Genomic DNA, 25,886 nt, shown 5'->3' with positions numbered 1-25,886 from the left:
TTTCTGCATTTGCATTTAAATATACCAAGAATAACATAATGTGAAAAATATACTGAAAATGACATACATGTTCTTTTTAGAAAGTGGTTATGATATTTTTACAAGTGAAGCTTATATGATTTTCAGTGAGAAAGCACTAACTGAAGAATATGATTTATTACAAAAATGTGGGTATCTTATTGCAGTAATGTATCATGTCATCCATTTCCTGGAAGAAAATCAATCACATATAAAATACTGACCTCTTCTGATCTTCTTTTCTTACTACTTGACAAGTAAAATCCAATTTGTGAACTCATTGAAAAAGGAAGCTTAGATTATTGGGTAATGTTTTAAAGATTTGTATAAATCATCCAGATAACAATCCTTAAAAAGTGGTACTCTGACAGCAAGAATTGTATTTTAAAAGAAACATTTTAAAAATTACTGACATCTATTCTCTGATGCTCTGAAGCTGAGATGAAGGGTACCTGGTGACTGGTATATGGTCCCTTATCATTTATCACCTAGTGACCAGAAATTTGATGTGCTTATATTGTACGTATCAATTTTGGATATGTAGTTCTAGCAGAATGGAAGACTTCCACTACTATTTCAGCTTTATTTTTATTTTTTTAATTATTTTTTTGGTCAGTTGTGGGGCCTGAATTCTGGTCCTGGACACTGTCCCTCAGCTCTTCAGCTCAAGGCTAGTGCTCTACCACTTGAGCCACAGCACTGAGGAGTTGAACCCAGGGCCTTGTGCATGCAAGGCAAGCACTCTACCACTGAGCCACCTTCCCAGCCCCTCAACTTTCTTTTTAAAGTTCAAGTAATTCATGTAACTTTTTGTACTATTGTCCAATGATTAGTCATATTTTGGAATCCAGGAAACAAAAGCAAACTATTTTTTATTTCTACTGATGTTGACAATACTTTTCTTCCTCCTCTTCTTTTGAAAGTATTCTACTAGGGTTTATGGACAGGAATCAGAGGTTCTGAAATAAAATAGCATGCAGTTCATTTTTATCTTTCTTCCTTTTCTCTTTTATGTGTATGGTACTTGCAATTGAAACTGGTGCTCAGATCTCATGTTATAACACTGAGCCTTTATATCCTTTAACAAGAATTCATTAACAAAATACTCAACATTAAATGTAATTACAAAAGGTTTGCAAGATATCCAAAGCTAGTCATGAACATGGTTGATTTAAGTCTTGTTTGACTTCACTACTGTTATTGTTGGGTTTATCATCTCTGATTCAAACTTTTTAGTTTATAAACATGGTAAAATATTACTTGAGCATGGCGGCATATGTATGCATTCCTGAAACTCAGGAGGCTGAGGCAGACGAATCTCAGCCTTGGATTAGCCTGTTCTACATAGCAAGACCCTGCCTCAAAAAAAATTGGTGTTCTACTATCTACATCATACTATATTGCATTTCTTTGATTTGTTTGTTTGTTGCCTTTCTCTTTTATTTTTATTTTTGGCCATTCTGGGGATCAAACACCACAGGGCATTATGCCTGTTAGACATTATGCCTGTTAGTCTTCCTGTTGTTGCCTTGAACTATTTCACTAGAATAGTTCATGAAAATACCTTATATGTGGTTGGGAGCTACAGAAGGGCTTTAAATTATGCAATGATATGAATACCTTTATTTTGGAAATACTGCTTTAATCTACATAGAAGATGAATACAATGAAGCAAGCACAGAAGAAAGCAAATTAGGATGTTTGGAACTTTTCCAGGTGAGTGAGGATTAGCAGAAGACTAAAGTTAGAATGTAATGGTTTTCAGAATAAGATGCTATTGCTTCAAGCACATTATTCCTCAATTTGTAATATACCATTGATGTTGAATTGTTTTTTTTTTTTTTCCTTAGTAACTTGCATAAAACCTTTTCATTCAGGTCATTCCAAATGGAACTGAACAAATAATTGTAAATACTTAAAACATGGGAGTACTTACATTTTTCCATTAAACATTTTCTAATTTTTTTTTTAATTCTAAGTAGTGACCACTAAGGACTAAATGGTTGCTTTTGCTTTTGTAAAGTAGTAAGTCTTCTTGTCATTTGAACTTTTTTTTTTCTTTTCTTTGTGGTCCTAGGGATTAGCCTAGAGCCCTGCATATGCTAGGAAATCCTTTACCACTAAGCTACATTGTTTTTTTGTGTGTGTGTTGTTTCCGATATTTTGAGACAGACTTACCACAATTGCCCAGGCTGATCTCAACTATGTGATTCTCCAGCATTTTTTGTGCATTCTTATCACTTAATGCTTTATGTTTTTGTTTTGTTTTGTTTTGTTTCTTCCTGATTTTTTCTTTCTGCTAGCAGCAGTGACTTTTGGATCCAAAAGATTTCACCTACAGACAACTAAAATACACAAGAATTATCCACAATGTCTATCTGGAGTCTCAGTGACTCCTGTTCCATAAGAAAGATTTCTCTGGCATTGTCCCCATTCTGGCAAGCACTCTTTTATCTGAGTTTACCATGCTGTTGGCCTAAATGAAGTCACTAACAAGCCTTCCTAAACCTTGTAGGGTTTTAATTATCTTATTATCTAGCCACTGCAGGAGTCCAATGACTTTTTTATTTAGGAGGAAAAAGTCATTGTTTTTCTCCTAAGGGTTATTGAGGTCAGTGGCTTTCAGATTCTGCTCTGCAAAAACATAGTTCTAACATTGTTTGTGGGAACTTCTTGAGGGAATGGGTACATATGACCTGTAGAAGCCCATAATCTACCTCAGAAAATCCAGCTATAAGCATGGTTACTATCTAGTTAGAAGTAAAGAATTTATTTTGAAGTCAGTTTTTCATTACAAAAGAAAAAAATCATTTACATCATTAATAAGCAATTTCCTATTCATAAACATGTTTGTCATTGGCCAAAGTCAGATCCATTTCTTAAAATTTTATTCTGTTTTGTTTTTTAGTATCATTGTATTGAATAGTTTATTTGATAGTAGACAAAGACCCTGTCTTAAAGTCAGACAGGACTAAGGATCTGTTGCACCTCTGCTAATTTGCTAATTTAAGCAATAGAAAAATGAATTTATTATGTTATATCATAGCAGAGATCTTTTTATACTTAGCCCTTTCCAATATTCATGTTAATGAGTTCATTAACTAATTTGGAGATGTATTAAACTTGCCATCTCAAAGTAGAAACCCATAAATATGTTGAAACTTGTCATTTATAATCTGTTTCAGGGGAATCTAATGTTATTAGTGTGTTGTCTCTATACTATATTCAAAAACAACCCTCTTCAAGGTAAAAATGTAGTGCCAGTAGAAAGAAGATAATTACCAGTGTGTTTTTTGTTTCTCAGACTGAAAAAAGACTAGCTGCTGGGTATGGCATTTTTGCAAATGGTGAGCTCAGTTTTGTTTCTTTATCTTGAATTTATAGAACTTCTTTGATAATAAACAGTTTGATATCTAGAATTTGATTACTTACTGTGAGCACAGTGAAGGGAACCCTCAAGGCTTGTAAAATAATATTTTTAAAACTGATGATAGCACTGGGTAGCTATCAGCCTAGAAATATCTATGTTTTAGATGCTTATAGTACCTGAAACTTAATTTCAAATCTGCATTTATTTGATATATTGCACATGAGGTCCAACTTTTCACCTTAATGTTCCTTGGTCATAGAACATAATCATGGTGGGGATTTTTTATTTGCTTTTTTGCCCAGACTGCTGTTTTCCAGCAGCAGTAGTAAACGGATAGAAAGAGGGAAATGATGAGAAACAAGCATCAGAAAAGAATAGTAAGTACTGCAAAGCAGCGAAATAGGAGAATTGCAAAAAAAAAAAAAAAAAAAAAAAAAAAAGGAAAATACTAAAAACTGGCAGTCTGAAAAAAAATACTCAATGGAAAAGGAAAGCAAATGGAAAAAAAAATCACCTAAATACTTTGGGGAAGAGAAAGAATGAAATGCAGAGGAATTAGATTTATACTGCCGAGGAATGGCAAAAAAATAAATAAAATAAAAATCAGATTTAGAGAGACAGATTTAGAGAGCTTATAAAAGTTTAGAATATTTTTTACATTTTTTGGAGTTACAGTGATTAAAATACTGTTAATGTTATATCAAATTAGATAATATCTTTTTAAAAAATATTTCTTTACACAGAGTAGCCACCTCTGTTAGGTTTTCTTTTTTTGTTAAAAAAAAGTCAGTGTCACAGATAACTAGCATTTTTAAATGCCTTAATGACATTTTTTTGGTATTATCTACATATCAGTTTTTAAAAAGTGACTTTATAATCAACTTTGCTTACTGAAAGTTACAAGTACCACTTTATCATAGATGAGAATACTGTTACTAAAGTAGTATTGCTCATTAGCAGATACTTTAATTTCTGCATGGGTTCATTATTTATATTCCGTGTTGTAAGAAGACAGATCTTTCTCATTTTTATAACTTGTTAGGAAAAACTTTATTTTAAACCAGATATGGGGACTCATATTTGGAAGCCTGAGTTTGGGAGGATCATGGTGCAGTCTGGTCACAAGACCCTATGTCAACCAATAAAAAGCTATTTGCTGTTTCGTATCTGTCAACCCACTGTGTGAGGAAGTGTCTATAAGAGGATCTTGGTTTGGACTGCCTAGCAAAGGCTCTATTCAAAAAACAATAAAATGAAACAAGCAAAAAGGATTAAAATGGCTAAGAATCTGCCTAGCAAACATAAGGCCCTGAGTTTTTGAAACCAAGTATTGCAGACACAAATGTTCTAACAAACAAAATGTTGGTTGTGGGGCCTAAACTCCGGGCTTGGGCACTGTTCCTCAGCTCTTCAGTTCAAGGCTAGCATTCTATCACTTGAGCCAAAGCACCACTTCTGGTTTTCTGGTGGTTAATTAGAGATAATAGTCTCATGGACTTTCCTGCCCAAGCTGGCTTTGAACCTCGATCCTCAGATCTCAGCCTCTTGAATAGCTATGATTACAGGTGTGAGCCACCAGCACCTGGCTAAAATGTTTAAGACAAGCATTGTTGTGTATGACAATAATACCAGTACTTGCGAAGTTGAGAAAGGAGGATCTTGAGAATTCAAGGCTAACCTGGTCTGCATGTTAAGACCCTGTCTCCAAAAGCAAACAAAAGTTTTTTTTTTTTTAATTTTCTTCAAGTAAATCTTCTAGTGTCTATCATTTTTATCTGTTCTATAACATTAAAACTGGAGGTTATTTTAGAATTTTTTTACTCAGTTTTTACATATTACTTGAAATGGCATGTATTCTTTTGTTTTACACTGACAAGTACTTTTCATTCCTCTTTAATTCAGATATAATATTCATTGACTTATCCATAAAATATAAATGATAGATTTTTCCATGTAATGATAAAATGTAATAGCAGAATATACTATTTTGATAAAAGGTAAAGTTTCAAGATGAGTATATCTTATTTTACTCTTTATCCTTTATTTTAATGGTTTATTAACATACATTAGGTGTATAAAGGGGCTTTCATCATGACATTTCCATATATGCATACAGTCATATTTCTGAAAATGTATTGCTTGGAACAATATACTATGGAGAAATTCTATGAAGGCTGAAGGTTTCAGACTATGAACTTTGAAGTGGTCAAAATGAAACATGATTTTTATGAGAATTTATGTGAGCACTAGAACTTGATAAGTGTATAGGAAGAAGAGGAAAAGAGTAGATTCTAATTCCTTGACCTGGTAATTACACAACACATAATCTCTATCTGGCTTCACAGAAGTTAAAGGTTTTAATCCACATGTGCCCAGTAGACTATCAATTATGTGAGAAAAAAATAACAAAACTATTTAAAAAAATAGATTCTTTATAATACCTAGAAACTTCAACATCCCAGTTGAAAGAGCCAGGTAGAAAGAGCCAGCAGGTAGAAAATAAGTGAAGGCATATTTAGACTCAAGAGCACTACCAGTTAACTGAATACAATTGACACTTGCAGAGTATTTTATAAAACAATAACAGAACACAAATCATCATCAAGCTCAGTGGAACCATTATTATAGATCATTTCTACACTAGAAACCACATTTTAACAAATAAAAAATAAAAATCAAATATCTCAACAGTGGGATAAAACTAGATATTAATTATAGAAAGTGAAGCTGAAAATCTCCAAGTATTTGGAGATCTAAAACATAATGTATTTCTATTTTCCTTTCAAAAATATTATTAGCATAGAGGAATTGTACCAAGGGATTTCCTTGGGATATTTTCAACATGAGTATAATAGATATTGATAAAAAATACAAAGTGTTATTCTTAACATGTCATATATCATACATGTCATGTACATGCCATATAATCGATGTGTAATACATGTCACACATCTCACATGTGTCCCATGTGTGCCATGCATACCACATGTGAAATATATGTCCCATGTCACACATGACATTTATGCCACGTGTACCATATATGTCACGTCACACATGCCACATGACATGTATGATAAATTCATGTTATATATGCTGCACATGTCACATATAAGTATTTTGCATGGCACATGTTATGTTTTGGTGCATGTGTGGCACACATCACATATGCCCTGGCACATTTCACACTTGTAATGTGCCTGGCATGTATGTCATGTGTTTTGAGTAGCATGTGATGTACCTGGCACACATGTCATGCATGTTGTAGGTGTCATACATGGCATATGTAATATGGTCACATATACCATGTATATCATACTGCATATGTCACATGACATCTTTGTCACATATTTGTCATGCACATGCAATACATGCGACATGTCAAATACATGCAATATGTACCACATATGCTGTATATGTCACACATGTCATTTATATGACACCACATGTGTCATGCATACCACACATCATATATGTCATGTATGCTATACATGCACACAGGTGTGTCATATTTCATGTATCAACATATACATACATTGGCAAGTATTTATATGTTGACAGATAGTTATGTATGTATTGGCTTATAGACTTTAATGACATGCATACATTTTGTGTATATAATTTGTAAATATAATATACTATATGTAATAATCTATAATATTCTCACTAAAGAGAATATACAACACTGCATTATGTATGTATATATGTGTGTGTGTGTATATATATATATATATATATACTATTCTTCTATTGGAAGTATTATGTATCACCATCTTTTACTTTCTACCATACCGGATGGCCCTCCAACATTTTTCCATTTATTTATTTATTTTAATTTTCTTTTGTTTTAAAGGTGATTACAGAGGGGTTACATTCACATAAATAATGAGTGCATTTCTTGTCGAACATTGTTACTCCCTCCCTTGTTTTTCTCCCAATTTCCCTCCCCCCCCAGATTCTCCCCCACCAGGCTGTAGAGTTCATTTCCAACTTAGTGTTTTGTGAGTATCGCTGTTGCATTGGAGAAGTACAGGTCTTACTTACAGTATGTCAGAATTTGATTAAAGATGAATTCCCCAAAGTAGTATAAGGTTTCTAATAATACTGGAATTAGATCTTTAATTTTGGGCAGGCTACATAGTCTATATATTTCTATGAAGTTGTGCCCTTTTTCCCAGAGCTGGTCTTGAGTCAAGGCATGACTTTGGGCAGAAACACAAGGACACAGAAAACAATCCTGCTATCACCAGAACTTGCCTAGTTCACTTACCACCCTTGAATTTCTAACTTTAATGTTGTAAGTGATCAACAGAAATGCTGTTGGATTAATCCACAGATCTAGATGTGAGCTCAGGAAGGTGGTTCAGAATTCGAAGAAACTGAACCGAAGATCCTGTGGTTCCTGGAGGGTGTGTGGGCACAACTGCTCCTCTCCACTACATGTCTAACCTGTGGGTGTATAATGAGTGTATGCACTAAGCTGCATGTACATTTAAAGCACTTTTGACAGTCATAGACAACCTGAGGCAGGACATTTTCATCACCCAGAAAGACTCCTAATGCTCCTCTGCTGTTCAATCCCCTCTTAAAGACAACCAGTACTTTGACCTCTTTTATTATAGATCACTTTAGGTTGTTCTTCAAATTCATGAAAATGTAATCAAATATATTCTACTATTTTTGTTAAGATGGACTGTTACTGTCAACTTAGTATTCTGGTTTTGTTTTTGTTCTAGTAATTATGGGGATGGAACCCAGGTCTTCACATATACGAGGCAAGTACTCAATGACAGATCAACATATTCATATTGCTCTTAGAAGTTTTCTCATTTTTATTAGGTAAGATAGGAAAACAGTTTCATGAAATCACAAAGCTTTGAAATAATTTCAATATCAAATAGTATGCTAATATGAAGGCCATTAAAAGGTTTGGATGTGTATTTATTTTCTCAACAATCATTTCACCCTGATATTTGTAATTCTGTTTTTTGGAGGGTAGTTGCATGACAGGAGTAGTGGCGGTGATAGTTTTCTCGGTTTGGTTTCAGAACTTGGAACTTGCTAGGCTGGCACTCCATTACTTGGGCCACATCTCCAACATTTCCTCAATAATACTCTGAGTACATTAAATATTTTTATTTACCTTTTATACTTGTAGATATAAAATTAATCATTAACAAGTTAATTGCTAAAAACTTGAGATTTGATATAAATTAGTTATTATTATTAGTAATTACCAAATTATCCAGATTGGAAGGCTGAACTATTTTTGAATTTCTGTTTGTTGAGTCTAGTTTGTTATAATTCTTTAGTGCTATCATTTAACTATCAGTATTCAAAGAAGGCATGTAAGTTTTGTCTCAGCATGAGATGTTTGCTTTTGTTTTCCTCTTCATAACTGCTGAAAGTAGCATTTCCCAGATGAGGGTTTTGTGTTATAAAGGTCAGGTAGCTAAGATTTTCAGGTCACTGCTTCATACCCATTAACTTCTAGTTTCTTTGTATGAAAAGTGTGTAAAGGTATGCAATTATTCTTTACCTTCAATGAATATTTGGGATAATTGGGATGATAAAATGTATGCATGTGGCATCCTAGGTCTTACTGCCCTAGATTCTATACTTATTTTAGCAGTTGTAATGTTAACTTCGGGTAACTAGCAGTGGTGAAGCTTCCAGCCCTTTTCCTGGAATTAGATTAACATGACAGTCTTTATGTTTCATTAATTACCAGTGCAACTTCACAAGTTACATGAGTTTATAACCCCAAATTTAATAAATTAGATCACAATATATGTACAAATTAGATCACAGTATGTAGATCACATGTGTGTTTACCTTATAGATTTCATTAAGGCAATGAAGAGCTCTTAAATACCAAGTAAACATGAGGCAGTATTAATTAGGCAGATCATCTCAACTTGACTCATTTGACATAGCAATCAACATGTTTTGATTCTGACCAAGCCTACACTTCCTTTTATCAGGAACATTCTATTCTGAACAACAGATAGGAAATTTCTTTATGGGATAATGTGTGGTGTATCCAGTGTCCTCGGGAGGGAAGCATTTCACCTTTCCAGTTTGGATTTAGCCTAACTGTCGTTTGGCAGTGATATAAAAAGAAAACCAGTAGTTTTCATACGTTTTTATTTTATTAACTCCTCTTTTAAATGTAAGTTGTAAGTGGCCTTATAAAATCGCCTATTACAACATAGGAATGCAGCCAAAGAGTGCTAACCAGATGCACCTTTGGATTCTGAGGAGCAGTTTCATGTGGAACCTGTTGTAGAACATTGACTTCTGTCTGAGAGGACTTCCCTAGTCCTCCTGTTGGTGAATGAATCCTCTTCTCCCCAAAGACACTTTAGATAAATAAGTGATGTTATTTTGGAAGATAGCGATTCAGGAAATACTTGGAAAAGTACCTGCAAGAAACTGGTCTTGAGTCACTCTATCTCAAAGAATTGCTGAGGGTTATTAAATTAAATGGCAGACCTCAATTCCTCCACTCTTCAAATAAACCACATTTACTATCTTTAGAGTTGCCTTATAAAGAATCTAATAACTGAATATTCAGTGGTTAAATCGAACCAACTGTCTCATCCCACTTCTGTCCTTATTTTAAAAAATTAATTACTGCTTTGTTACTTGGTTTTAAAAAGTGTAACTGAGGAGGTGGGAGGGAAGGGATGGTAGGGGAAAAACAAAGGAGGAGGCAACAATACTGGATAAGAAACTTCCTCATTACCTTGCTCATGTAACTATGACCCCTTTGTACAGTATTTTCACAATAAAAAACTTAATTTAAAAATGTATAATGCTAAACTTTCTAAGATGAGAAGGAAAGATTATTGATACTGTAGCATTAAGGGATTTACAATTTGGATTGCCTTTCTTTGTCCATATCTACATTTGATAGTGTGGCTCTGTTTCCTGGACACTATTAGGAAAATGGAAAGACAGTGATAGAGATGAGGAGTTGACTTTAAGAGTGCGGCCATCTCCTATGCTTGCACTTCTGCACCAGATATTGTAGGTGAGACTGTACTGTGACTTCAAACATGCTTACAGAATGATATACGAAGTTGTTTTAAAAAAAGTCTCTTACAAGTCATGAGGAAATGAGAGGAAAATATCACTTTTTCTGTTAGTCAAAAGATGGCAGTGTTGTGCTGAATTGCTTTCTACAATTTTAACTCAGTCCTTTATAAATGCAGAAAAGAGTTAAATTGACTGATCTCATTAACACTGACCCTCCCAACAGAATGCTAAATTATCTAATCAAGCACAAGAAGAATAGATCGGAAAAAGAGAATTTATATTTTTAAATGTGTTAGATGGTTTTAATAGCTATTTATAAAAATAACATTTTCTTCCAGATTTGCTACCGAAAAAAAAAAAAAAGGCACCCTGCATCACATGTTACATTTTGGGTCTTTTTGCAGAGTTCCCTTAGGAACTTTGATAACTATCAGGGTTCCAAGACATTTTAGTGTGAGGCTTATTTTAAATTTATTTATTGGTTTTTTTTGAGGTAATTGAACGTAAAGGCTGTTATTTATCCTTTGAGATACTAAATTTGGGCAATCATTTTTCTTTTACTTTTCTTGTTTACTAAAAATCACTTGTTGTGTGACTAGTATGGGAATTTAAAGATCCTTGCTTCTTATGCTGAAAAAGCAATACATTCTCCTTGTGTTTCTAAGAATCTTAAGCAGCTGTTCAAAGATGATTCTCTACATTAAGTTAAATTTACGCCTTTAAGAAGATCTTTCCAAGATGGAAAACTTCAGTGCAAAGCACAGCATTTGAGGAAATTGAACATAAATACTTCAAAAATTGGCCTTACTAATATAAAGGCCTTATTAATTTTTATTAATAAAAGAAACAAGCATAATAGGGTCTGGTGGCTAGGACCAGCTAACCTTGGGACAGAGATCAGCTGGATAATCAGTTCAAGTCCACCTCAGGCAATAAGTGAGACCCATCTCAACCATTAAGCTGGGTGTGGTTGTATATAGCTGTCATCCTAGCTTTATATATAGCTGTCATCCTAGCTTTGTGGAAGGCCTCAGGTAGGAGCATCAAAGTCCAGGCCATTCCAGGAAAAAAAAAGTAATCCTTTGCCTGAAAAATAGCTGAAGCAAAAAGGGTTGGACAGTGTGGCTTAAGATAGTTCGGTGCCTATGTTACAAGAGCCTATGAATTCAAATGTCAATAACTGCTTTAACACACACACACACAGACTTTATTTAGGTAAGTGTGGAGAAACACTGGGTGTACCAAATCAAACACAAAATAATCTAGTTTTCTCCTTATCATATTGTTAAAAAGAGGAGACACTATGTATCATTATAATAGACTACTTGTTGGTGAATTTGCCTATAAAAGCCCCAAATCCAAAGACACTTAGAGCCAGATGTATTTCAGTATTTGGATTTTGGAGTTTTAAAAAGTTACACAGTATATATTTATTATAAGGTAAACAATATAGCCCCTTTCTCTAGTATAGTGTAGACAGCAAAACTCATAATCAGACATTTAATACTTGTCAACAAAATGTAACATACAGCAAGAGATAAATCAATCATAACTAGTGTTACTTGAGTTTAGGAGAGATGTTTTGGGCCAAATGAATCTATCGTGAAGGTCTAAATTACCATTCAATTTAATATTATACTCTGTAGTTTTTTTGTTTTTTGGGTCTGGTCATGGGGCCTGAACTCTGGGCCTGGGCACTGTCCCTCAGCTCTTCAGCTCAAGGCTAGCGCTCTACCACTTGAGCCACAGCGCCACTTCCAGCTTTTTTCTTTTTGCTTATGTGGTGCTGAGGAATTGAACCCAGGGCCTCAGCCATGCTAAGCAAGCGCTCTACCACTGAGCCACCTTCCCAGTCTGTAGGTTTTTTTTTTTTTAACAGAATGTTTAGTTTAGTTTATAGTTGATTTATTAACTAGGTGGTTCAAGCATGGAATGCATTTTATTTTATTCATAGTACATTAAAATACCACTAAAACCTTGGGGAGCATTATATATAACCCCCATTTGCCATACAGCAACCAGTGTTTGGGATCCATTCTGACTGCCACCATTTAGTTTTCTGTTAATAGTGCTGGGGTAAAAATCATTTCCTATTATTTTTATACTACAGTATAATCATGAGCATCTCTACCACAGTAGGGTTGTTATGTAGAATCTTTTTTAATATCTCAAGTAGGGTTTAAACCTGATCAGCACTTCTATGGGGCATGAGAAGAGAACATGTATTTTCATGGAGATGACAGAGTAATTATACTGTGTGACAGCTATACTTTCTTTACAAGTACTTCCTCAAGTTTTTCAGGATAGTTGGATTTATTTATTGAATAATATATGTAGTCCGAGACAAATGTTTTCTGGTATTATTTGGAACTGAACATAGTAATTAGAAGCCTGAGTATTAGAACTCAGAAATGAGTATGTGCTTCTGTAGTAGTTAGTCATAACATCTTTTTCTGACTTACTTTTTAAGTATGATTAGAAAGCTCATCTCTTGCCATTGTGATTAGAGAGCTCAACTACTCTGCTGCTATTTAATAGTGAATAATGTTAATCTTAATGCAACTTGCTTGGTAAGAATTCTGTGCAAAAATCGTGGCTAGTGGTTATACAGGTGAATAATACTTCATTTCTCAGGATCTTGTTAAGTTATGACACAATGTTATTGAGAAGTCAGTGGGCTACTGCTCATTTTATGAAAGTTAATGGAGGATACTATTATAGCAGCGTATGTCACTTAGCTGGTGGCTCAGTTTTCTTTCCTCTTAAGAAAAAGAAAGAAAATAACTGCATAGCACATAATTTAGACAAAATGGAGAATGCCTTTTCTTTTTTTCTTTTTCTTTTTATTTATTTTTATTGTGAACATACTGTACAGAGGGGTTACAATTACAAGGGCAAGATAATGAGTACATTTCTTATCAAGCATTGCAGCCTCCTCCTTTGTTTACCCTTCACATCCCTTCCCAGCCTCCCCCCTCCCACACACCCCCCCACATGCAATCCTCCCCCTCCCCCACCAAAGTTGTAAAGTTCGTTTTCAACATGACACTTGTACTTCTCACTGTTGCAACAGGTCCAACTGTATCCTTAAATAACTTGTTTTTCCCCTTCTCCTCCACAAATTATACCGACATCAAATATAGTGAAAGCAGAGGTTATACTGTGGGGGAGGGACATACAAAGCAACAAAGAAATAATCTTATAAATGCGTTAGAAACACATGCATGAAAGGAAAAAAACATTTAAATACATATCTAAGGGTTCACTTTCCTAACATCACATTATCTGACCTTTTCTGCTTGACTCATACATATACTAGATATTGCAAATAAGGGAAACCATGGGACCTATGTTTCTTTGGGCTTGGCTTACTTCACTTAATATAATTTTTTCCAAGCCTTTCCATTTCCTAACAAATGGGGCAATGTCATTCTTTCTGATGGAGGCATAGAATTCCATTGTGTATATATACCACATTTTCTTGATCCATTCATCTACTGAGGGGCATCTGGGTTGGTTCCATATCTTAGCTATGGTAAATAATGCTGCAATAAACATAGTTGTGCTGGTAGCTTTAGTGTGGTCTTGTTTGTAAACATTTGGGTAAATGCCCAAAAGTGGGATTGCTGGGTCATAGGGGAGCTCTATGTGAAGTCTTTTGAGGAACCTCCATACTGCTTTCCAAAGTGGTTGAACAAGTTTGCACTCCTACCAACAATGAAGTAAGGTTCCCTTCTGTCCACATCCCCTCCAACATCTGTTGTTATTAGAGTTCTTGATTTTTGCCATTCTAACTGGGGTGAGGTGGTATCTCAGTGTTGTTTTGATTTGCATTTCTTTTATGGCTAGGGAGGTTGAGCATTTCTTCATGTGTCTATTGGCCATCCTTCTTTCTTCTTCAGAGAAGTTTCTCTTTAAGTCTTTAGCCCACTTATTTATTGGGCAGTTGTTTCTTTGAGGATTTGTTGTTGGGGGATTTAATTTTTTGAGTTCCAGGTATATTTTAGATATGAGACCCTTGTCCGTTGTATGGATAGTGAAGATCTTCTCCCAATCCGTGGGCTGAGAATGTCTTTTCTTGTTACCAGTCCTAAACACAACATTCTTTCCTTCTCTAATCTTTATTTGTCTTTTCATGTGGCAAATAAGACTACTTTGCCAGAATTTGTTACTCAAATAGAATTCCTTTAAGACTTTTTACCCTCCAGACTTTTAAGCTTCTTAAGGGTTTTTACAAATAAAAAGTGTTTTTCTTCCTTTCTTTCTTTTTTTGCAGGTCACGGCCTGAACTCTGGGCCTGGGCGCCAACCCTCAGCTATTCAGCTCAAGGCTAGAGCTTTACCACTTGAGCCACAGCACCACTTACAGCTTTTTCTGCTTATGTGGTGTTGAGGAATTGAACCCAGGGCCTCATGCACACAAGGCAAACACTCTACCACTGAGCCACCTTCCCAGCCCCAAAGTGTCTTTCTTATATGCATATTGAATCCCATCTCTTCATAAACGTCTAAATATCCTACTATCTTACTATCCTGTAGTATCATTTTGTTACGACTTGGATAAACTTTGACATAGTACTTGTCTCCTGAGGACCATTTAAAATTTTATGTGACAAGGATCTGCTAATTGAGGCACTTATATTCTAGGAACATGTTACTTTTTCACCTAGTATATTGTAATAAATACACTTCTCTTAATTTTTGTTTTGGACCAAGACCCATTCAACTTGTTGAATGTTCTAGCCATAACTAAAATTCAATGTCAATTGACATTGACATTAAAGCATAAATGTATTAGTAGTCAAGAAGTGTGTGTGTGTGTGTGTGTGTGTGTGTGTGTGTGTGTGTGTGTGTGTGTGTGTAAGTTTTAAGTACAGTGGTAGTTTTATACTACCATAAAAACTAGTGATGAACCCTCAATATGGACCAGTTCAATAACAGGAAAAGTGATGTAGGATATAACATAATTTTTAGCATAGAAAAATCTTAGCAATATACCTGTGAGTAAAATTTTGTGCCTTGCCTTAATAGCTTGATCTTTTAATTCAAACTCTAAATATCTAAAATAAATTGTCATTAAAAGCAAAATAGATACATTGTATTTAAGCAAAAACTAGCTTTAGCACATGAGCAGTCATTTGACTGTAATCAGTAACCTTTTGTCTTCTAGGAGGTTGAATTAATTCAGTCTAAAAAAAAGAAGCCTTTTTATTACTGCACACAATTTCTTTATTATTATTATTATTATTATTGTGAAAATACCATACAGAGGGGTTACAATTACATGGGCAAGATAATGAGTACATTTCTTATCAAGCATTGTTGCCTCCTCCTTTGCTTCCCCATACCATCCCTTCCCCTTTTTATCCCCCCCACCCCCATACCCCCTACCACCCTTCTACACCCCCACTCCCCACCCCGACAAAGTTGTAAAGTTCGTTTTTCTACATAACGTCTTGTACATCTCATTGTTGTAAGGGGTCCACCTATAACCTATTTAAACAGTTTGTTTTTTCCCTTTTCCTCCTCAAATTATATAAACATCAAATACAGTGAAAGCAGGGCTTATACCCTGGGGGAGGTATATACAAAGCAACAAAAGAAATCATCTTATAAATATGTTGGAAATAATCGCAAGAAAGAAAAGAAAAACATTTGAATCCTTATCTTGGGGTTCATTTCGCCTAACATCAACTTGTCTGACAGTTTCTCTTTGTCTAAGACATATACTAGTTATTACTGTACACAGTTTCTGTCTTTAGAAATTAACACAGGGATGGGCAGTTTTGCTAATTTTAGAAAGATAATTTATGACTATAGAATGCAAACAAAGCAAAATGATCAGCCAACAATGGTGACATTATAGAAATTAATTTAAATTTGCATCAAGTCAGTCAGAAGCATATTGTTTATAAATGGTGAGACTTAAATGTACTTTTGTGCAACCTTAATGAGAAAAATAGTATAGCTACTTGATTAAGTACTGGCTTTGCTGAAAGTAAGACTAAAATAGTCTTTTGAATGGGAGCTTAAAGATAGCTGCACTCAAATCCTGTTTGAGTGCCTTACATAGATTTTTTAAAAATCACCATAAACCTTTCTATAGCCTGTAGAAAGGGATAAAAATTAATGCAGTTAAAAAAATTGCTTAGCAAAATCTGCAAATTCCTTGGGTGTCACTGTAAAACAGACAGTTAATAAACAGTAGCCTTATTTGGGTGTAAGTAGCACAGTGGTAAGAGTGAAAGCAATTGGTGGTCAGAATAATGTCCACCACATAAAAATGAAGGTCATGAGTGTGTAATAGATCTCAGGGAACTAAAATGAGAGTACTCAGAGAGCTTTATTCTCTAGAACTAGAGGATAACCCTCCATTTTGACCCTTTGCCGGTTCTTAGCAGCAGACCGCATACCTTGGCCAGCAATCCAGTCATGACAGCCCTAACTTCTAACATCACTTTTCTTTTACTAACTCTTCTGCTTCCCTTTCACTTAAAAAGACCCTTTGATTACATCACAAACACTCAAGTAATCCAGGATAATCCCCCATGTCAGGATCTGTATTTTAGTCGTATCTATAAATACCTTTTGGCATGGAGTATGCCATGGTGTACAGGTTCTAGAGACTGTGATATAACTTGTTTACATATGCTGGGGATTATGATGTGTACATCATTATTTTTCTTATTACAGAGTGTTACTACTATTTTATATCTTGTTGATATGAAACTTTTCTTCGCCTGTGTAGTATATTTAGATGACAGTGAGAACTGAAAAGATTCATATAACATTTTTTAGAGACTAACAACAAACCCTGATATGTTAGTGCCTGCCTCAGTAGCAGACACTTCACATTACTTTCAATCAATAAATTATGACATGAGATCTCTGGAAATAACATTTTAGTTATTTGGAATGTAAGGAATTAAGTCTTCTAGGGAAGTTCTCCTTAACATCAAAATTGGAAATTAATTAATGAAACCCAACTGATCTTTGTAAGAAAGTTCTGATATTTAATCCTACTGCCCCTTTTATCTGTATTAACCTAGAAATAAATCATATAGTTTTTTAAAAAAAGAAATATAAATGAGCATCTAGTTAAAATGTTTTTCTTGACACTCCTATCCTTTGAGACAGCTAGTTCTAGTTATTACACCAGTTTTTGTACAGGTCCATCTCAACATTCTTTCATTGTCCTAATTTTAGACATTAAATACTAGCGTATTGTTATAGATTTCACTTGTCATGCCAGTATCCATATATAGTCATTGTTAGATGTTTCTCTCTGTCATCTCTGACACTCAATACACTTAGACCTACATTTCTTATTTTGTTTGTGGTGGAACTTTTTATTTTTTTTATTAGTAATCAAAGACTCTATGTCTTTGCTTCTCTTTTCAGAAAATAAGAATATTTACATATACATGCTGTAAGATAATTACTTTTGCCTCATTATGACCAAATACCTAAGCAAACAACTGAAAGGGAAGAATTACTTATTTGGGTTCATGGTTTCATCCATAATCCTAGGCTCTATTGATTGTGGGCCTATAATGTGGCAGAAAATGTGTGGAAGAGTAGGAGGCTTTACCTCATGGCAATCAGGCAGCAGAAGAAGAGAAAGATGGTACTGGATACCAAGCATAACCTTCAGCAGCAGGGACCCAACCCAGTAGCCTACTTCCTCCAGCTAGACTGGACCTGAGTTTCTACCACCTCTCAGTTTCTCACCACTAGCAGAGGACAAATTATTCAATACATGAGAGACATTTCACGGTTAAACTGCAGCATCCCACTTCACATGCCTCTCCCACTTGCAATAGTACTCTTTTCTTGTCAGTGTTGATTCTGAGGTTGTATAATTGCCCCAAATTAGTACTAACATCAGTTGATGTTAGTTAATTCTTCATATTGAAGACCAATACCAATAAAATTTTCTTTTTGAGAGTAGGAGTGGCAGTACTCATGCCTATAATCCCAGCTGGAAGTAGAGGTAGAGAATCATGATTTAGAGACAATCTCTAACCCTTCTCACCCTACCCCTAAAAAAATTTAGCAAAACCCAATTTCAAAGACATCTGAAAATTCCAACTACCACCAAGGCACAAGTATAAGGATTATTGTTTTAAGGCTAGCTGTAGACAAAAGCAAGAGATCCTATCTGTAAAATAACTGAAGTTTAAAGTATTGGGAGCATGGTTAAATGGTACCACACTTTCCTAGCAAGCAAAATTCCCTGAGTTTAAACTGCAGTAGCTTCAAAACTAAAAAGAATTCCCTTTTCTCTCGATTGGTTGTTATGATTAGAGAACCACTGAAAACAAGACTTAATTTTTGCACTAAAATCAGATGAGAAAGGGGACTCTCTCACTCTCATAAGTAACAGATTTTCAGTTTTCTTTTCAATTTTCTGTCATTTCATTTATTTTCTTCTGTTCCTCTCCCTTCTTTCCTGGAAGTTCCCAGTGGTTTCTCACTGGACCTCCTGCACAGCTCATGTTCTGAAACTTCATTCCCTCACCATTTTCCTTTGTTGCATTTCCTTTTTCCTACAGGTAAAATCTATCTTCAAGTTTCTGTATTCTAATTTGACGGGTTGGCTGAAAATGGAGTTCACTTTAAATTGCTTCTTCTCAGGATTGGTAGTATTCTACTTCACTATGCCAGCCTGGTTCCTGGACCCTTAATTGACTCATTAATGGTGACCTGTTTTTTTTTTTTTTTTTTTTTCTTATAGAAGCATTTCTGTCTTCTCTATATTCTTCAGGTTTTTATATTTCACATTGCTATATCTAAATATGAGCGGATTTCATTTATTCTAAGATGGAGGTTTTTCAGTGTTCTCTGGATCCTTTACACCCATTTCTCTTAATGCTGATCTCATTTCATACTGCTACTCCCTGGCTCACCTGGCTATTCTTTAGCTGAACCTCAGGCTCTTTTCCTTGACTACTACTTTGGTGTAAAATGCCTTTCCCTTAGATATCTGCTTGGCCCACTCCCGTGCCGCCTCAGATCTTTTATTCAAATATCACTTTTGAAATAGCATTCTGTTCTAACAGTTTTATTTAAATTGCAATCCTCCACTCTCTAAACACTCCTAATCTTCTTATCCTGCTTTAATTTTCTTCAGATTTATCACAAATTTGCATACCAGCTAAAATACCTGCAAACACACTTCCATGTGTGTATTAATCGGTATGTACAGATATATACCATGTGTGTATTAGAATATACCTGTGTATATATAGTATATATATTCATATGTATATATACATCTGTGTATATGTATATATAGCATATGTATGTTTAAATTATGTATATGTATATGATATAATATAGTTGAATGTATATGTGTATGTATATAATTTGATATGGCCATAATAAAATACTACAGCCTGGGTTGCTAAACAGCAGTTTACTTTCTATTTTAGTTCACTAGGCTTCAAGTTTGAGATAAAGATGTTGGCAGAATTCACTTCTTTTGAGTCCTCTTTCCATAGCTTATAAGTAGTTTCTTTTTCCTGTATCTGTGTGGTCTTTTCTCTGTAACTCTGGCCAAATTTCATCTTCATATTAGAATACAAGCCATATTTGATTAGTGACTACCCTACTAACTTTATTTTAACTTAATTACTTCTTTATAGATCATATCTCAAAATATAATTACATTGACCAGTAGTAGGTGCTTGGACTTAGCATATGAATTTGTTGGAGATGTGGCAGGATTCAGGTCCTTGCAGGATTCAGATCCTAATGTATATAATATAATTTTTATATTTTTCACCTATGTTTCTCTGACAGAATCTCTAGAATGAAATCTTTGTGAAAGAATTTTAAAATTAGTATTCATATTTATGTATTATATATTATTTATAAATATATATATAAATATATATCCAATGCCTAGAACAAAACCAAACACACAATAGATGGTCAGGAAGTAAGAATTTGCTGCCCTCTTCATGAGTTCTTTAATCTGAAGACTCACATCTTTCTTACCACTGGAAAATTATGTCTCGTTATTTTATTATTTTAACTTCTTTCCAGTCCTGTTCACTGACCTTCGGACCCACTCTATTGATCTTAGTTTTTCATCTATCTGTTGCTTTTCTATCTTTAAAGGTAATTCCTTCAGCCCTCACTCCCAAGCACATCTAAGAATAGTCTCAGTTTGGGTAATTAGATGTATTAAATTTCCAAAAGTTTTTTTTTTGGTCTTTTCTCATCACATTTTGCCGTTGTCTTATGGATGCTCTGTGTTTGATGGTATTTATGGATTCGTTGACCATATTTTTCCTCTTGTCCCAAATTTTAAATTTTTTCATTGGTTATATTTTATTGTTTGTGCTTTTATACATTGTTTACACATTTCTCCTTCTAAGTATCTGGTAATGCCTAGTTTTACACTTTTATAAAGAGTCAAAATAGTACTAGAGTTTTATTTTTAAGGGTGGGTCTTTCCCCCAATATTGTCAGTTCCTGGCTGTTGTTCTGGAGGATCCCTTCTAAGTAGAATGCAGAAGTAGAATGCAAATCCAAAGGGTTTGGAGGACAGCACATGTAGTGGCTGTCTTAGGTTTCCTTAAATAAGTTATGTTTTTTTCTTAGATTAAACATATTGCAACTTTTTACCTGGTAGTCCAATTTGGAATCTTTGATACATAGAATCAGTGATATTTTATGTGTGTTTTCAATTCATATCTTTATTTTCACTTTTACTCTCCCTGATTCAAAGACAAATCTGTTATGCATGTTCAATGTCCTATTCCTCTCCTTAAAAATTAAGACCATTAACCAAGCAAACATTCTCTGTTTTTTTCCATCTATACTTAGTTGCTTATTATTTTCTCAGTCATCAGGAATATTAGAAAAGAAAGAGTGTAAGACTAGAAAGCAGCCAAAGTGATTTCATTCCAAGTGATACTAAATTTATTTTTAAGGATGCATTCTTCCTTGCCTTCAACCCCCTGGATTGCTTTTACTGTACCTAACTAATCGTGTCATTTTTGTGATTTTACACAGGTCTGCAATTAGAGCCTTGCGTCCTGGTGGGATACTGGTGTACTCTACATGTACACTTTCCAAAGCAGAAAATCAAGATGTAATCAGTGCAGTTTTAAACTCCTGCTGTAACGTTGTGCCTGTGGACATTAGGGAAATAGCAAGAACTTACTCCCAGCATTTCACATTTGCTCCCACTGACCATGAATATGGGTTCATGGTGATTCCTGACAGGGGCAAAGCCTGGGGCCCAATGTACGTAGCCAAATTGAAAAAAGAATCATAAAGCAATGGAAAACAATGGGGTACATTTTAAAACAATGTTGGTATATAATTGTGTTTGTTTTTCTTAGGTCTCTACATGTTACTATTTAAATAATTATTGGGTTACTTTCTCTGGGTCTATGTGTGGAATCCTGTTTAGTTATTGCTTTGGTATTACAGAATGTAGGTTTGAAAATTTTTCAGGTGTATTTTTTCCTAGAAATATATTTCTAGCAGTGATTTAAGGTAGTACAGATGGTGTTTGTTCTGTGTAATAAATCTGCTGTCTTTTACTTGGCATTTTTTGGTTATATTAATCAAAATACATGGTTTTCTGCATAAAATGTTTAGGGCTACATTCTATCTATGATGTTGGTGCTTTGAACCATTAAAATGCACATTTGCTGGCACCATACTGTTTTTCTCTTTATCAAATGTAGATTCATGTTTGTAAGAGCTGATTGGTATTCTGAGACTAACTTCTTAAGCAGCACAATTTCTAGTTCTAGCAAAATAGGTTTCTTATTTGCAAAGTTGTTTTCTGTTAAGGACTGTTGTCTGTTTACTGCAAAGGTCAGTGACTCTATTGACACCAGCTTTATTTCCCTCACTTAAAAATTTTTTTTTTGTATTCACAAATAAAATTGAAAGGGTAAATTATGTTGAAAGGCCTTTAGAAAACAGACTCACAGGCACATGTTTGACTTTCAACATTCAGCTTGTGGAATAATGGAGTCTATCCAGAAGGCTATAAAGCAAGTACTTAGAATGAGAATGATTAATAACTGCAATAACTGAACTATATTTGGAGAGTTTTGTTACATAATTGCAGTCATAATGAGTACTACAGAATCTGATTATCTTACAGTTGCAATCTGGAGGAGCTTTTTTATTTGACTCTGTTATAAAGTGTTATAGTGTTTTTTTTAACCAGTTGTGGAGCCTGACCTCTGGGCCTGGGCGCTGTCCCTCAGCTCTTCAGCTCATGGCTAGCATTCCAGTTCTGGCTTTTTCTGCTTATGTGGTGCTGAGGAATCGAACCAAGGGCCTCATGCATTCAAGGCAAGCACTCTACCACTCGGCCACCTTCCCAGCCCTGTGATTTCACTTTTAATATACAGGGGCAATGCCTAATGGGGGTGTGTTATACTTTTATCAGTAGTTACTAAGTGACTCACTCAAGTTACATATATCCTGTGAATTTGGTGTGTATTTCTTCATATAGACTTAGAGTTTTAGTGTCAGTCCTTAGATCATGCATTTTCTCCCAAAGTTACTTCATTAGAGTCCAAACATAGTTTTTCCAGTTATTAAGAAAAGCAGTGAAGCTAGGCATGGTAACACATGCATGTAATCTCAACCTTCAAAAGGCTTAGGGAGTAGGGTATAGCTATGTGATGAGTTCAAGACCTACATATCAAGAACTACATATCAAGAAACTTTCACAAAAACAAAAGCTGAGCGCCAGTGGCTCATGCCTGTATTCCTAGCTATTCAGGAAGCTGAGATCTGAGGATCAAAGCCAACCCCTGAAGGAAAGTCTGTGAGACTCTTATTTCCAGTTAACCACCAGAAAACCAGAAGTGGTGCTGTAGCTCAAGTGGTAGAGTGCTTGCCTTGAGCTGAAGAGTGAAAGGACAGCTCCCAGGCCCAGAGTTCAAGCCCCAAGATTGACCAAAAAAAACAACAACAGAAAACACACTCAGACCCAGTTAAGATTTCCCTTGAGCTGGGCTGGTGCTCATGCCTGTTATCCTAGCTACTGAGGAGGCTGAGATCTGAGGATCACGGTTCAAAGCCAGCCCTGGCAGAAAAGTCCGTAAGACTCTTCTCTCCAATAAACCACTAGAAAACTGGAAGTGACGCTGTGGCTCAAGCAGTAGAGTGCTTACCTTGAGCTGAAGAGCACAGGAATAGCGCCCAGAGTTCAAGCCCCATGACCAACAACAACAACAAAAAAGATTTCCCTTGAATTTATGATATTTCAGTTAATACATTTATATACACTTGCATACCACCCAACATATATACTATAAGCTAAATCTAGCTTCCACATATAAGAAGAAACAGGAACCTTTGTCTTACTTCATTTAATACAATTTTTCCCAAGTAATGAGCAAAGTAATGAGTCCATTTCCTATCAAGCATTGTTAGACCCTCTTTTGTTTTTCTTGTTAAACCCTCTTTTGTTTTTCTCCTACCATCCCTTCCCTCCCCAACCCCCCCCCCCCTGCAAAGTTGTAAAGTTTGTTTTCAACATACTGTCTTGTACATCTCATTGTGAATCCTTATTTCATCATTTCCCTTCTCCTCCCAAAATTAGAAAAATGTATATACATGATGCAAGACACTGGAATCAAATACAGTGACAACAGGGATTGTATCATGGGGGAAGAACATACAAAGAAACAAAATAAAATCACATAGTACATTATAAGTACATTAAAAAGAACAGCGACAAAGATAAAACCTCCTTATCTTGTGGTTCATTTCGTTTAGCATCAGGTTATGTGATCATTTATACCTAGCTTTTGACCTCTTCTGCGTGTTCCAGACATATACTAGTTATTGCAGATAAGGGAAACCATGGGACCTATGTTTTTTTGAGTCTGGCTTGATTCACTTAATATATTTTTTCCAAGTCTTTCCATTTCCTAACAAATAGGGTGCTGTCATTCTTTCTGATGGAGGCACAAATTCCATTATATATATATATATATATATACACTCACACACACACACATATATACACTACATTTTCTTGATCTGTTCATCTACTCAGGGGCATCTGTGTTGGTTCCATATCTTAGCTATGGTGAATAATGCTGCCACAAACATAGTTGTGGTGGTAGCTTTCTTTCTAATGGATGAGCAAAATTCCATTGTGTATATATACCACATTTTCTTGGTCCATTTATCCATTGAGGGGCATCTGGGCTGATTATATACCTTGAGTATAGTGAATAGTGCTGCAAAGTTAAGCAAAATAAAACACCAGGAAAAGAAGATACACAGAATGGGTGGGGTGGGATCAAGGGGAGAAGAGGGGGAAATTGTAGACAAAAATCTAATGTATGTCCTACAAAATTAAGAAGAGTGAGAGCAGGGGTGGGTAGGGAAGGGATGTTTGAGAATATTGAAAGGGGTGACATTGATCAAGATACATGGTATACATAAACTTTGTTAAAAGACAATTACATAACAATAATAATAAAAAGATAGCAATCAAAACATATGAAAGGCAATTTAAAATAACTTTAAAAAAGACAATTTGAAGCTGAATGCTACTGTATTATTCACTTCTATTTAGACTAAAGACTATTTTCTATTTATTTTTTCTTTTGCAAGCTTCCATACTTGAATTCAGGTAACTGAGAGGACTAGAATAATGTTTTGTTTGTTGCCTTTGTTCTATCAACAACTTGTAAAAACATGTAACTGATATGTTCAAAGTAAAGCTAGATATCTTGGACTCAATCAAACATGTTTGGTGAGCACAGAATTTTAATGAGGATTGAAAAGATTTTTATTTATTTTTTTTTTGTTAGTTGGTGCTAACAAAATAAACCACAATTTTTTTAAATTTAATTTTATTTTATTTGTGAACATACTGTACAGAGGAGTTACAATTACATGGGCAGGATAATGCGTACATTTCTTACCAAGCATTGCAGCCTCCTCCTTTGTTTACCCTTCACATCCCTTCCCAGCCTCCTCCCTCCCCCCCCAATCCCAATCCAATTATGGTTGAAATCCTATCTTATACTAAAGGTTTAAAATGTGCATTGCTTTTCTATAGGTTAATCATAAAGTAAATGTTTGTAATATACTTAGTTTAATGTTTTTGTTTTTGTTTTTATTGTGAAAATACCATATAGAGGAGTTACAATTACATGGGCAAGATAATAAGTACATTTCTTTTAAAATAATTATTATTGTGGAAATACCGTACAGAGGGGTTACAATTACATGGGTGAGATAGTGAGTACATTTCTTATCAAGCATTGTTGCCTCCTCCTTTGTTTCCCCTTCCCATCCCTTCCCATCTCCCACCCCCACCCACCACAAAGTTGTAAAGTTGGTTATTTCATGATATTTTCACAACATAGTGTTTTCAAATTGCATTCGATTTTCCAGTGATTACTTTAACTATATATGTATATAATACATTTCGTTCATACATTATTTTTATT

General features: G+C 34.8%; 1 protein-coding gene across 4 annotated transcripts in view; it reads left to right on the top strand.

The window, feature by feature from the left end:
• Window positions 1-24,166, top strand: part of Nsun3 (NOP2/Sun RNA methyltransferase 3) — a 49,023-nt gene extending 24,857 nt beyond the window's left edge. For 2 of the 4 annotated variants that reach the window (XM_070030429.1, XM_070030428.1), the window contains exons 6-7: window positions 8,122-8,160; window positions 21,451-24,166. In XM_070030429.1, coding sequence (XP_069886530.1) covers window positions 8,122-8,160; window positions 21,451-21,715 — 304 coding nt within the window. In that variant the 3' untranslated portion in view covers window positions 21,716-24,166. The remainder of the gene's footprint in view (window positions 1-8,121; window positions 8,161-21,450) is intronic. The other 2 variants (XM_070030431.1, XM_070030430.1) reach the window with 1 other exon arrangement.
• The last annotated feature ends 1,720 nt before the right edge of the window (window positions 24,167-25,886 follow it).

This window comes from Dipodomys merriami, unplaced genomic scaffold (genome assembly GCF_024711535.1).
Source record: "Dipodomys merriami isolate MVZ:Mamm:240054 unplaced genomic scaffold, mDipMer1.0.p SCAF_2, whole genome shotgun sequence".
NCBI lineage: Eukaryota > Metazoa > Chordata > Mammalia > Rodentia > Heteromyidae > Dipodomys > Dipodomys merriami.
This window is presented reverse-complemented; position numbering and strand designations above follow the sequence as displayed.